The sequence below is a fragment of the Lotus japonicus genome, chromosome 1 (genome assembly GCF_012489685.1).
Source record: "Lotus japonicus ecotype B-129 chromosome 1, LjGifu_v1.2".
NCBI lineage: Eukaryota > Viridiplantae > Streptophyta > Magnoliopsida > Fabales > Fabaceae > Lotus > Lotus japonicus.
This window is the reverse complement of record NC_080041.1, coordinates 117013817-117026258: the sequence shown is the minus strand read 5'-3', so window position 1 is coordinate 117026258 and position 12442 is coordinate 117013817. Positions and strand designations below refer to the sequence as shown.

At 35.6% G+C, this 12442-nt stretch overlaps 2 protein-coding genes across 6 annotated transcripts; both read left to right on the top strand.

Annotated features, from left to right (window-relative positions):
• The first annotated feature begins 2097 nt into the window (after positions 1–2097).
• On the top strand, positions 2098–3210 carry LOC130732509 (mavicyanin). The gene is made up of 2 exons (XM_057584542.1): positions 2098–2345; positions 2628–3210. Exons 1-2 carry the CDS (start codon positions 2183–2185, stop codon positions 2954–2956), a joined length of 492 nt encoding a protein of 163 aa, XP_057440525.1. The 5' UTR covers positions 2098–2182; the 3' UTR covers positions 2957–3210.
• Positions 3211–5223: 2013 nt separating this feature from the next.
• LOC130729690 (triacylglycerol lipase 2-like) lies at positions 5224–10667 on the top strand. 5 transcript variants are annotated; one of them, XM_057581512.1, is made up of 12 exons: positions 5225–5371; positions 6535–6630; positions 6721–6818; positions 8509–8619; positions 8708–8821; positions 8915–9055; positions 9189–9299; positions 9473–9616; positions 9727–9764; positions 9867–9946; positions 10081–10176; positions 10292–10667. In XM_057581512.1, exons 6-12 carry the CDS (start codon positions 8921–8923, stop codon positions 10606–10608), a joined length of 921 nt encoding a protein of 306 aa, XP_057437495.1. In that variant the 5' UTR covers positions 5225–5371; positions 6535–6630; positions 6721–6818; positions 8509–8619; positions 8708–8821; positions 8915–8920; the 3' UTR covers positions 10609–10667. The 5 variants fall into 5 exon arrangements, with proteins under 5 accessions (XP_057437496.1, XP_057437495.1, XP_057437497.1 ...); XM_057581515.1 differs by lacking the exon at positions 5225–5371 and adding an exon at positions 5378–5581; XM_057581513.1 differs by lacking the exon at positions 6535–6630 and having other exon boundaries at positions 5224–5371.
• Positions 10668–12442: the final 1775 nt, after the last annotated feature.

Sequence of the window (12442 nt, the reverse complement as noted above, 5' to 3'; positions counted from 1 at the left end):
CTTTCCAGGGGTTGAGTTAATGGTGGTTTGGGAGAAGTTCGAAGGTTCTCTTCTTCATTTCCTCCATGTTAGATTTTGGTTTAGGGTTGTGTTGTGGGTGGTTGATAGGGAAGAAAAATGGTGGTTTAAATGAACATGGTTTTTGTTAGCAGACTTGATTGAAACCCCTCCCACTATTTTGAGATATGAAATCAAGGCTGAATCAACTGATGAATGATGAGTACATTAAGGCACCATATCTTGCCCAAGTTTCAATTTTTACCCAGACTGCTTCGATCTCCTTCTCGCATGGTTGAAGATGAAAAAGCAGGAAATGGAAGGGTGGGTGTGAGTTGAGGCTGAAGAGGTAGGACATGGGTTTTGGGCTTGGGGGGTTGATTTTCTAGGGTTTTGTTGTTTCTTATTTTGGATTTAAGGGATTTGATTTTCTAGAAATGGGGAAGAGCAAGATGAAAATGAGGATTAGCATGAAGAACATGGTGAAGATGAAGATGAATGGAGGATTAAGTTTTTTTTTTGTAATTTTATAATTTTAATTATTTTATAATTTAATTTAATTTTTAATTATATATGTGAAAATTAAAATTTAATTGAAAATGACATGTGGCATGCCACGTCAACGTTCGCTGGAGCTCCGCCTTCCGACGAGAACTAAAACCTAATTAACTAGGACTAGGTGCAGGACCAAACTTTTTTCTTGGGAGGGACTAAACTTAAATTCTGGCACAAACACAGAGACTAATTTGATGATTAACGCTTTACTTTATGAGTTTGATAGATGTGCCCTTTCAGTGTAAAAACGTTTTACACCGTCATTCAATTATTGTATGTCACGTGGGATAAATACATATATTCTTCATTTATTTTAATTTAATTATAATTATAGTTTCTGATGTCGCGGAAAACAATTGAATGTCTATATAAAGAAAGTCTACACTGACAGTGTATCTTCCCTTTTCTCTTATTTTATAGGCTTAATTGCACTTTTGGTCCCCCGACTATTGTCTTCCTGCGAAAATCGTACCAAAACTTCAAAATTAGCAAAAAAACGTCATCCAACTATACATGTCGTTGCACTTTAGGTCTGCCGTTTGCCTTACGTGAGAAAACTAACGTGAGAAGCTGATGTGGCTCCTTCACGTGTGTCTCACGTGACTTTTTTCAGAGAGCTTGATGACTGGACAAGTCACATGCTGCTCACGTGACTCTAAAAGGCTCTAATGGTTATGAAATTGCAAACCCTAATTAGACCTGCTTACCCTCTTTTAGAGTCACGTGAGAAGCATGTGACTTGTCCACTCATCAAGCTCTCTGAAGAAAGTCATGTGAGACACGCGTGAGGGAGCCACATCAGTTTCTCACGTTAGTTTTCTCACGGAATGCAAACGGCAGACCAAAAGTGCAACGACATGTATAGTTGGAGGACTTTTTTGCTAATTTTAAAGTTTGTAGACGATTTTCGCAGGAAGGCAATAGTTGGGGGACCAAAAATGTAATTAAGTCTATTTTATATCATTAGCATTTTTAGTTGAGTTTAATAGACATATATTACTCTCGTTTTAAATTTAAATTAAAAGAAAATATAAACAAAATTTACATTGACGGCACGATTGTGTTTTCGTAAACATACTAGTTATTACCACGGTTCCGCATCAAACCGTGGTTTGTAATAAAATGTAAATGATCTTATATATAATAACACTTGCCATTCACTTTTCCGGCCAGCTACTATGATCTGAATTAAAATTTCAGAATTCAGACTGGCGATCTCCTGAAGATCAAGATGATTCATGCTAACTTGGTTTCAAAGCAAAGCTTTGACAACCTTTACCCACCAAGAGCTTACTTTACGGAGATTATGAGTGCTCTATATGTTTTGCCAGTAACAAGTGATGGCCAAGCTATGTTGAGCCAATTAGATGAAAGCAATCTTTATATTTTCTAAATAATGTTATTCTTTAGATCAAGAGTGCAATATTTAATATTGTTTTCAACATATAGGGATAACGAAATAACAATATTTTATGTCAACATTTGTGTATACCATCGTATGAGGTTTGCTTATTATGAGTATAAATAGTAATGACTTGTAATGCTCAAAGCCTCAAACATAACCCAAAAAGTAGAAAGCAAAGGCAGAGGCAGAGACCAAGAGACAAGAAAGTAAGAGACAGAGACAGGGATGGGGCTCAAGAACACAATCTTTTTGGCACTTGTTGTTTCTTTGATCACAAAGGAGGCCTTGGCAGAACAACATGTAGTTGGTGGAAGCCAAGGTTGGGATCAATCCACTGATTTCAACTCTTGGGTTTCAGGCAAAACATTTAATGTTGGCGATCAACTTGGTACATTTCTTTCTTACCCATCATTAAGTTAGTTATTTTACAGTTTAATTTGGTCATGATCTCTACCATCTAAACTTATTGGTTTTGGTACTAATTCTTTGCTTGTATAAAACCTAAGTTAAATAAATAGAAACCAAATCCATAAATATTAGATAGTAATGAACAAAAACAAATTTGAGTGCAAAGTTGGGAACTAAATACTTATTCAAGCATTTTTTTTAATCAACTTTGTTTTCAACAATAAGATCAGTATGGTTTTGTTCTTATGTTTTCTTTTGGCAGTTTTCAAGTACTCTTCTGGGTTGCATAGTGTGGTTGAACTAGGCAGCGAGAGTGACTACAAGAACTGTGATATTGGAAGTGCAGTCAACACCATGAGTAGCGGCAATGATGCGGTGAAACTGAGCAAGCCTGGTACACGGTACTTTGCCTGTGGTACCTCGGGCCACTGCAGTCAAGGCATGAAGGTGAAGATTACAACAGGGAAAGGGAATGCACCTTCATCTTCTTCTACTACTACTACTTCTGCAGCTTCAACCTCACAAGGCTTCATCTCTCTTGTGCTCATTGCTACTGCATTGTTGATTGCTTCTCTGCTTCCCCAGTTTTGATTCATGATGTGAAGTTGGGTTTGCAAATCGTTCGAGCATGGACTTGTTGACCATTATGCATTTATATGTTATTTTACAACCAAGTAGAAAAATCGGCAGCTTAAGAGAAGAATCGATCGAGTTCTTGAACTTTAGTGATGAGTGAGACAATTTCATCTTTTTGTGAGACTGAAAAGCAATTAGATTTTTTTCCCTCCTTGTGTATGGTTTAAATAATTGGATAACATTGGTAATGGCATATTTCTTTTAGTCAATCTTTGAACCATCGGATTTGGGTATGTGTGTGTGAAGTATGTTCATTGTTAAGTAAGATCTAATTCGAGAGAAATGCACAACAATTTTAATTCACGCTAGAAATTAAAATTGCCTTTTTTTTTTGCATCTTGAAATGAGTTTATACTGCAGAAAAACTAATTTTTTTATCATAAAAATGACAAAGGAAGTTTTGTGTTTCAACCAAGTAGATATTCTTGATTAGTAATCTTTATTCTATGAATGGTCTCTTCTATTTGGACCAATGTGTTGGGTTTATAATATTATTTTGTAATAGTTGTAAGTTATCAAACAACTAATCATCCCAAAAAGTTAAGTAATTGGGTAAGTGACACATGAATAATTTTATATTATTATTTTTAACACACCACTCACGTAAGAGCTCGTTTGGATTTTGAAAGGTAGACAGTGCACAAACGTATCTACCATGTGTTGATATTCAACTTTTTATTATAAGAATTAGGAGCGGCAAAGATTGTACTCTAGACCGCTTGGTCATAGAGGCTCTAGATACCATACTAAACAATCAATTATTCCAAGAGTTTAAGCTATTAAATGGTTTATATTATTATTTAAACAACTTCCTTCCAGTCTGAGTATCTAAAGCATGAGGATGCTTGAAATGTCAAGCTCCAAGATAGTTTCTCTAGTATGGAGCAATAGAGATTACATGGCCTGCCTTATAAGGTATACTCGCCATCCGGGGTGAATTATGTAAGGTATACTCGCCATCCAAGGTAGGTATTGTTAATTCATTTTAGTTGTGAGTGTATGTCTGTTCGAGTGGATGTGTCGCCTGAGTGAGAAGAGGAATATTGGAATCTAGAGGCAGAGGATGTGAAGCCATTAGTGAAGTCGATTGGTGATGAATAAAAATTGTCGATTATAGGATTAAAGAAAGAAGCAGCAAAAGAGAAGATTCTCCAAATTAATTTGAGAGACTAAACAAATTAAGAATTTTCAAATGTTTTTTTTAATACAACTTCATTCAATGAAGATAATATATATGAGACCAAATCTCTCATATGAGTAATAATTACATCAAGTCACACACTACCCAAAGTGAAACAAAATAAACTAAAAGAGGCACCCTAGAACACCTCTGCCACTCCTGTCAAAGGAAAATAACAAAAATAAAATAAAAAGTAAACCAGACCAAAGATAACTGGCACCTCAAGGAGCCCTATACTTATTAGGGTTTTCCTTGAGCCCTGTACTTATTAAGGTTTCCCCTCAAGTTGTCTTTGATAGATGACATCGGATTCGGGGTTTTCTTTTCTATTCGGAAGGACGCGCGCTTAGGGAAGACACTTACGCAGATTTTAGGACCCCCTTCTTTCTTTAGAAGATTTTTGGGAGCCTTTGAGATGATTCACACACCCTTTAATGACCTCCTCGTTAGGTTCATCCCAAACAATATTCTCCCTCTTTACCAACCAACCACATCTAGCAAGCTCTTGCATAAACACAGTCCCATGGCTGAGTAGCATGCATGACCAAAGGGTCCACTCCTTGTAGTTCCCGTCACATCTGATGCCTCCAAGACATCAAAAACAACACCTAAAAATCTTTATTTTTCTTAGTGACTTTCGTAGCCTGACCTCTTTTTCTGCCAACATAAAAAACATAGGTCTTTAGAGGGCTCTTTCTCCACATAAGGAAAATGAGAGAAAAGTTCAAACCTTGAGAAAATTACATTGAGGGGAACCTCCGAAGGAACATGATGGTCCAACACTTGACGCTGATCTAGCACAACCCCCGAATCATCTAGAACAACAACATCAAAACTGACGTGGCCATAAACTAGTTCAAAACCTGAAACATCAGCCAAGTCACCACTCGGTCGTGCATCAGATGAACACAAATTCAACCTAGTAAAGCGAAAAAAAAAAGTATATTCCGGTGATCTGGAAATTAATTTTCGTTTACATTAAAAAATGGTATTTTTGAAAAAATGAAAAATAAGGGATGGTGGGAATAGTCATGCAAAAAAGGCTCTTCTTCACTGTACAAAAAAAAAAAACAAAAAGCTCTTCGTTTGCAGAAATGGAGTTAGGTCTCTGTCGACTTCATCTTGGCTTTCCATGGTTCTCGCACCTTGAGATTATTATCAAACAGTGACAGTGCATGTATCTCTCATCGGTGAGCTTTTTGTTTGATTTCATCTTCCAATTTCGATTATTTTTCCCATTTTCCTTTGATTTCCTATCCTTGATGCCTTTCTGGAAAGTGTCCTTTTTCTATTGTCAACTATTTCTAGTTTGTATTCCTGTTACATTTTCAAATTTTCTATTGTCCTTTTTCTTGTTATTTCTGGAAAAATTGAGTCATGGACCTCATGGTAGATTAAGGGTAAGGTAACATAAAATTCTTTCACATTCATTCTTTCGAGTTAGTAGATAAAACTGGAAAGAACTAGTATTCTTCTGTTATCCAAACAATTCCATTGTTTTTGAGGCATATTCTGCTTATATCACTGATGATAGTCCTAAATCAATCTTTGAAATTTCTGCAGCCAGAGAGGCATGTCTCACTCATTTATCTTCCTAAGTCCCATTTTGTTATTTTCACAAGCATCTTGTAGACCTTTTCTTTTAATCTTCAATTCTTAATCCAGGATTGGCCAACTGGTACATGGAAATGTTACATGAATTATTTAGTTTCACCTTTCAGGATGTTTGAAGGAGTAGAGTGGTATATTGTTTTGGATTTTTTGAAACAATCTAATGAGATGGTTAAGGAGGGGGAACCCAAGCCACTCCATACTATTATCCTTTTATTCATAATCCCCAAAAATTGGACAGTGGGATTTCTTCTCTTTTTAAGTTATTATTTGCAAATTTAATTCCTACTTCTCTAAGCTCTCTTCGCACCATTCGACACTCTGATTTTTCTTAGCTGTTCTAGACAAAAAAAGCTTGACTAGTTTCCAGAGTTTCCTAAAATTTAGTACTAGAGATTTAAATTCTACACTCTGATACAGAGCCTATCTTTCCATCTCCTAAATTTTAGTATTTGAGATTTAAAGTTTTGTCTAAGTAATTGATTTACAGAATGATGGAGTTAGGAATTGAATTGGTCTTCATGATTACATTTTTCATGCATGTGTTGTTTATGAATGACAGAAATTATAAAATTCACTAAATGACTTAGATGTTGGTTCGCGTTATCTATATACCATATTCAATTTTTTGTGAACTTCTATTCTACAGGGTGAAGTTTATACTTCAAATTGATGCTTATTGTATCAATATCATCTTTTTAAGTGTTTGTTTTGCACTCATGCTTATAGAAGTGTTACACAGATGTAGAGAGTATACAAATTGGTTGTTGAAGTTAGAACATCTTAGCAGTGTGAAAGTTTTTGGTAGACTCAGTAATGTCAGACTATATATCATGAGGTATCTGTGGCATTGTTTCTATGGTGGTATTGTTTTTCTTCTATGATTTATCTATTATGCTAACTTATTTCCTCTGTGAATGATGATAAGGTGCTATGGACTAAATGTGGTTGACAGCAAGTTTCTTTGGCTGATTTAATTACAGTGGCGGCTGTTAAAAGGCCTAGAGAAAAGCTACATTGTGTAAGGTACCATTTAGTTTTTCTGTGCAAGTACCTGCTCTCTAATGTCTAAATCTCTCTATATCCATCTTTCAGTTTGCTTTGCCTTTACTGAAAGAATGAAATTGATTTAAAAGTTTTATCAAAGAATTAAAAGAGTGAAAATATTTGATAAAAATCTTTTTTTTAACAAGATAAAAATATCATTGATATATTGAGTATTTTTTTGTTTATTCAGTACCTATTTCAAATCTTTTAGTAAGAATTTTAATGATAAGTATTTATCTGATTAACATATAACACATGAAAGTAAATTATTTACGTCACTAGGCTTTAAAACAAGTGCTCATTAAAAAATATATAAAAAGTTCCTCCACTTCTTATTCAAATCAATCAACATGTTGAATCTGATTGCAAGAGGGTTGTAGTCTTGTAGATGCTGTGCTACAAAGGACCTCTCATGTTTCTTATGAAGGATATATCTTGCAGGATGTAATTAGTTTATCTAGTAGTTTCATGTCTTTTTCTCTTGTTCATATCAGTAGGAATGCAAACATGGTGGCTCATCACCTGTCTAGGTTGTCTTTGGAAAATGCTGATAGAGTATGGATTGGGTTTACTCCCCTCTGTATTCAGACCTTTGTACTCAAAGACATTATGTCTCTTGTTGATTAATGAAATGTTTATGTTTGCTGTCAAAAAAGAAAAAATCAATCAACTTGATGGAGCGATCTCCTATTGCTGTTTCTCTTCCTCTGTCTGAATTCATTCGTTTTGATGGTTCTTCCTTTCTTTTATTCAAATTTATTCAGTCCACTTTCTTTCTTTTTTTGCATTGCTCTTTTAAATTATAGCATTGGTAATCAGAAACACGCCCCATAAGATAAGGAGAACAAGCCATACCCAAAGTGGACCTGTAATCTCTTTGTTCTTATAAATTAAAGCATTTGATAGAAAACCAGAAATTAACGGATGAAATATGCATTAAACTGAACACAGATAACATACATACAGCAATTTACTACAGAGAATATTCCCTGTCCACAACCTGCTAACAACAACAACAACAATATCCCTATTCTGCCTAAAACTAGAAATAATGAAATAAATTCCTAAAACGTAACCGACATAAGTTATTCTCTACACATAACTGCCAACAAACAGTTTCCTATAATTAAATATTAAATATTCCTTTAAAATAAAACTACAAATCTGCCATCAGTTATTTTCTACAAATAACTGTCACCCAATAGTAAATCTGACCCATCCCCATCAGCATTTAAAATGATCTCACTCGTGGCTTGCCTGTATAGAAGAAGATCCACAGTTTACAATCTCTTTCCTTCCACGTTAGGCATCACGAGAATTGCATCCGGAGCTTCTGAAACTACCATTTAAATGATTTCACCCCCATTTAACTTGCCCGTATCGAAGAAGATCCACAGTTTACAATGTCTTTCCTTCCACGCGATGAATCACGAGAATTGCGTCCGGATATCCTGAAACTTGCATTTAAAGCTTCTATGTAATTTCACTCCCTTTCTTTCCCTATATATAATACACACATATAGGTAAAGAAATCCAACTTCTCCTCGAACCCCAAACATTCAAAAATCAAAACTAGCTGACCAGCATGGCTGTTCTAGGCTTGATGCATTATGCTGCTTTCACAGGCCTCTGTCTCTTGGTCTTAACACCTGTGCATCATGGAGCACAGGTTTCAACTCGTAGCTTCTTAAGAAGAACACTTGTTGAGGTTTCCCCTCCTGAGGAAGGTATATGCGCCTCTTCTGTCCTTCTTCACGGATACAAGTGCGAGGAACTTGAGGTGAGACTATATGAAGTCTAAACTTGTGATTTGTAATGGTGCAAAACTTGAGAACAATTCAGTCAAATGTTTGTTATAACATCTTCAGGTTACGACCAAGGATGGGTACATTCTGAGCCTGCAAAGGATTCCTGAAGGACGAGCTGAAGCTAGTGGCAGTGGTAAAAAGCAGCCAGTGATATTACAACACGGAGTACTAGTGGTAAGTTGGTAAATGCAAAGCATGCACCCTTTTAGTGTGCTTATTTTACTATTGAAACTTCTTTAATATGCTATGTTTTGTGTATGGATGTAGGATGGCATGACATGGCTTCTGAACTCTCCAGAGCAGGACCTGCCTTTGATTCTAGCTGATAATGGCTTTGATGTGTGGATTGCTAACACCAGAGGAACAGGACATAGTCGCCGACACATCTCATTAGACCCCTCTAACCCAGTAGGTTTTCTTAAATTATATAATTTCTTTAGCTTTAACAATGTTATGGTTACATTTTTTTGCTAAGCAAAATCTTAAAATATTCCTAAGCAACACGCTATCTTTAAGTAACACTTCTATGTAAATATGACAGGCCTTTTGGGATTGGTCTTTTGATGAATTGATTTCCTATGATCTACCTGCTGTGTTTGACTACGTGACCAACAAAACAGGGCAGAAGATTAACTATGTTGGCCATTCTCTGGTACAACATTACATTCTTTATATTTTCTTTTTATATAAATAAAAATTCACATAAAGAGTAAAACTTAAGGCTTTTAGCAAATATACTAACTGTAATGTCTGGAAAATTTAAATCAAGTTTAGAGTCTATGACTCTATTTAATTCATTTGATACTAGAAGACCATGTTTGGCAGGGAACTTTGACAGCTTTGGCTTCCTTCTCTGAAGGGAATTTGGTTAACCAGCTGAAATCTGCAGCTTTGCTGAGCCCTGTTGCCTACTTGAGCCACATGAGCTCTGAATTTTTAGTTGTTGCAGCGAATACCTTTATTGATCAGGTACATACCACTATCCCTTCTAACTGAGTCTGTTATTTTTTGACAAATTCTTACCCTTGAGTCTAAAATCACAAATCCAACTCAGATGAACATTTTTCTTTGTAAAACAGATCATTTCCTTTGGTCAGGCGGAATTTGATATCAAAAGGTAAGAGCATGTCATAGAACTTAACAAATCAATAGTTGTCTTCTCATATGATTATTGATTATATATACAATTTAAATGCTATTTCAACAATTCAATAAATAGGTTACCTGGTAGTGCCTTTCTCAATTCTCTCTGCGTTCACCCTGGGGTAGACTGCAGCGACTTAATGACTGCAATAACAGGTCTACGTCTTTGGCCAAACTCTATGATTTGTTTTCGATTTTATTTTAATGCTCTCGGTGACAGGGCACATCTTTATAAAATTAAATTATCCAGGTTTTTTGACTATATATCTTATTGGAATAATCCTGTTCAGGTGATAATTGTTGTCTGAATTCTTCAACCCTAAAACTATTCTTGTTGAACGAGCCTCAGTCGTCCTCAAGAAAAAATCTCATTCACTTGGCTCAGAGTAAGATTTCCTCTTGTTACTTTACTCATCACTCTAAGTCATTTAGCAGATTTAGTTGCTTTTACAACTGATCATGCAAGCTTATGTTCTTATGTGTGAAATTTCACTTTTGCAGTTGTTAGACATGGGGTTCTTGCAAAATACAATTATGTGTTACCAGCGCATAATTTTATTCATTACGGACAAATAAGCCCTCCAGTGTATAACCTGGCCAACATTCCCCATGACCTTCCTCTTTTCATTAGCTATGGAGGCCGAGATGCACTTGCTGACGTTGGTGATGTTGCAACATTACTTGATATACTTAAGAACCATGATCAGGATAAGCTAAGTGTCCAGTTCATCAAGGACTACGCTCATGCCGACTTCGTCATGGGGTTCAATGCGAATGACATGGTGTATAAAAATATTATTTCATTTTTCAATCGTTGATCGAGTGAGATGTGTAAAAATATCATTTCATTTTTTAATCAATGATGAGAAATTGAGAATCTCGGCTTCAAATTACTTATCAGAACCAACTTACAAAGAAGCAAGTTGTTAGAAACAAATGTCATGTGCTAAGGGCTTCAATGGGATCAATATAAGTTATGTAGTAAAGATTAACCAATGGCGAATTACAGAACCAATGAAGTATCTTATATGATTCATTTTAATGCTGCAAAAGGCTAGGCTTCTAACATATCGGATTCTAATTCAGATGCCACGTACAATTAGCCATAGCTTTCAACCAGGGAAAGACATGGAAAATATCAATAGAATTATAAACTAATTACATCATTGAACTACATTTGAAGAAACATGTATATATACAAGAGTCTCCGCAAATGTTTAACTACTATTTCATCCCAAAGCACATTTCTCATAAAAAGTTTCTACCATGGCCGGGTTGAGAAGGAAAGGATTGAATGAGTAATGACACAAGTAATTGTGTTTGAATTTTGTTTTCGGTTACACATATTCAAACGGTTAAGATTACCTTTATGTTTGTATCTGTTGCCTTACTGCCTTAAAGTATCCAACACTACATTCATTATATTCAATTGGTTTTCAATGCTAATTCTTACGGTTGTTTCCTCTAATGCTAACGTTTTCTTACTTTATGATTTCAACGTTAATTATTTTATGAATCTTAAAATGGTTTTATTGCCTTTGAATTGGAAAGAGGTTCCGTTGAGAGTCTTGGTCAGCTTTTCATGTGGCCGTGTATTTTATATAAGGGGTCACTTTGTTTTGTAATGAATTTTATTTTTTTCGAAAGAGAAATATATTTAATAATAGAGTGTTGAGAAATATCCTCTCTCAACATGGGTACAGTAACGTAGTCAACAAAAGCTGACAAAAACTCGAGCACTATGACAAAAACCTCCAAAACACTTGAACAACCACCCACAGAATTACCAAACGTCTACCCCACTAGAAAGCACTCTGTTCAAATCGAAAATCAACGATCGAATTGCCGCACGACACCTACCGAACAGAGGCCCAACCAATTGAGCAACCAAAAACCCAAACAATCAAGAACCCACGAGTCATAGTGCTGAGACCCAAGAGAAACATAAAGTCATAGTGCCGAAACCCAAGAGAAACAGAAACAGAAAGAAAAAAAACAGCAACTGGCGAACAACGACCACGTCATCGGAGAATGATACAACTTGGTTTTTTAACTAAAATTCTTAGCATTGTTGTTGAGTCTCTAGTACGTTTGGGTTCTGAGTGCACAATATCTGGCGTGCAGCTGTGTTAATCTTAGGGAGCAGACCCGACACTGGATTGCACCGGAGGTTTGCCGGAATTTTTGCTTTTAAGACAGTGGTTCTTCCAAGGCGCAACTTTCTATTATGGGCAATCTTACCTTGCATTAACTTGTATTTTGTCCATTACTAATCAACAACTCCAAGTTCCAACCATGAATAATTTCAAGGTTCTCCTTCTTTTGTTTAAGGAAGAGTCAAATTCATTGTGAGTCTTGGCATTTATAAGAGTCTGATTTAAAATCTCGAATTTGTGGCTGCGGTTCACATGAAAACATCTCCAATAAAAGATTATCTTTCTAACTATTAATTTCCCATTTATATTTACTTATATCTTCTTGATCAAATTGATAAGCGTATACTGATATTTCGTTAGATGTTTTGATGTAAGGATTCTTTGGAGATCTTCACGTCTCTTAGATTAGTCTAGCTAGCTGCTAGCACTGATTATGAACTTCTACTTCAACTTGTGCAGATCCTATTTTATACCCAAATTTGATCCCCAAAAGTGC

Excerpts from the sequence above, each read along its gene's own strand:
- LOC130732509 (XM_057584542.1), top strand. The coding sequence starts at position 2,183 with ATGGGGCTCAAGAACACAATCTTTTTGGCACTTGTTGTTTCTTTGATC. Across the intron at positions 2,346-2,627 it reads TAATGTTGGCGATCAACTTG|TTTTCAAGTACTCTTCTGGG; the intron begins GTACATTTCTTT and ends TTCTTTTGGCAG.
- LOC130729690 (XM_057581511.1), top strand. The coding sequence starts at position 8,425 with ATGGCTGTTCTAGGCTTGATGCATTATGCTGCTTTCACAGGCCTCTGT. Across the intron at positions 8,620-8,707 it reads ACAAGTGCGAGGAACTTGAG|GTTACGACCAAGGATGGGTA; the intron begins GTGAGACTATAT and ends TAACATCTTCAG. Across the intron at positions 10,177-10,291 it reads TCTCATTCACTTGGCTCAGA|TTGTTAGACATGGGGTTCTT; the intron begins GTAAGATTTCCT and ends TCACTTTTGCAG.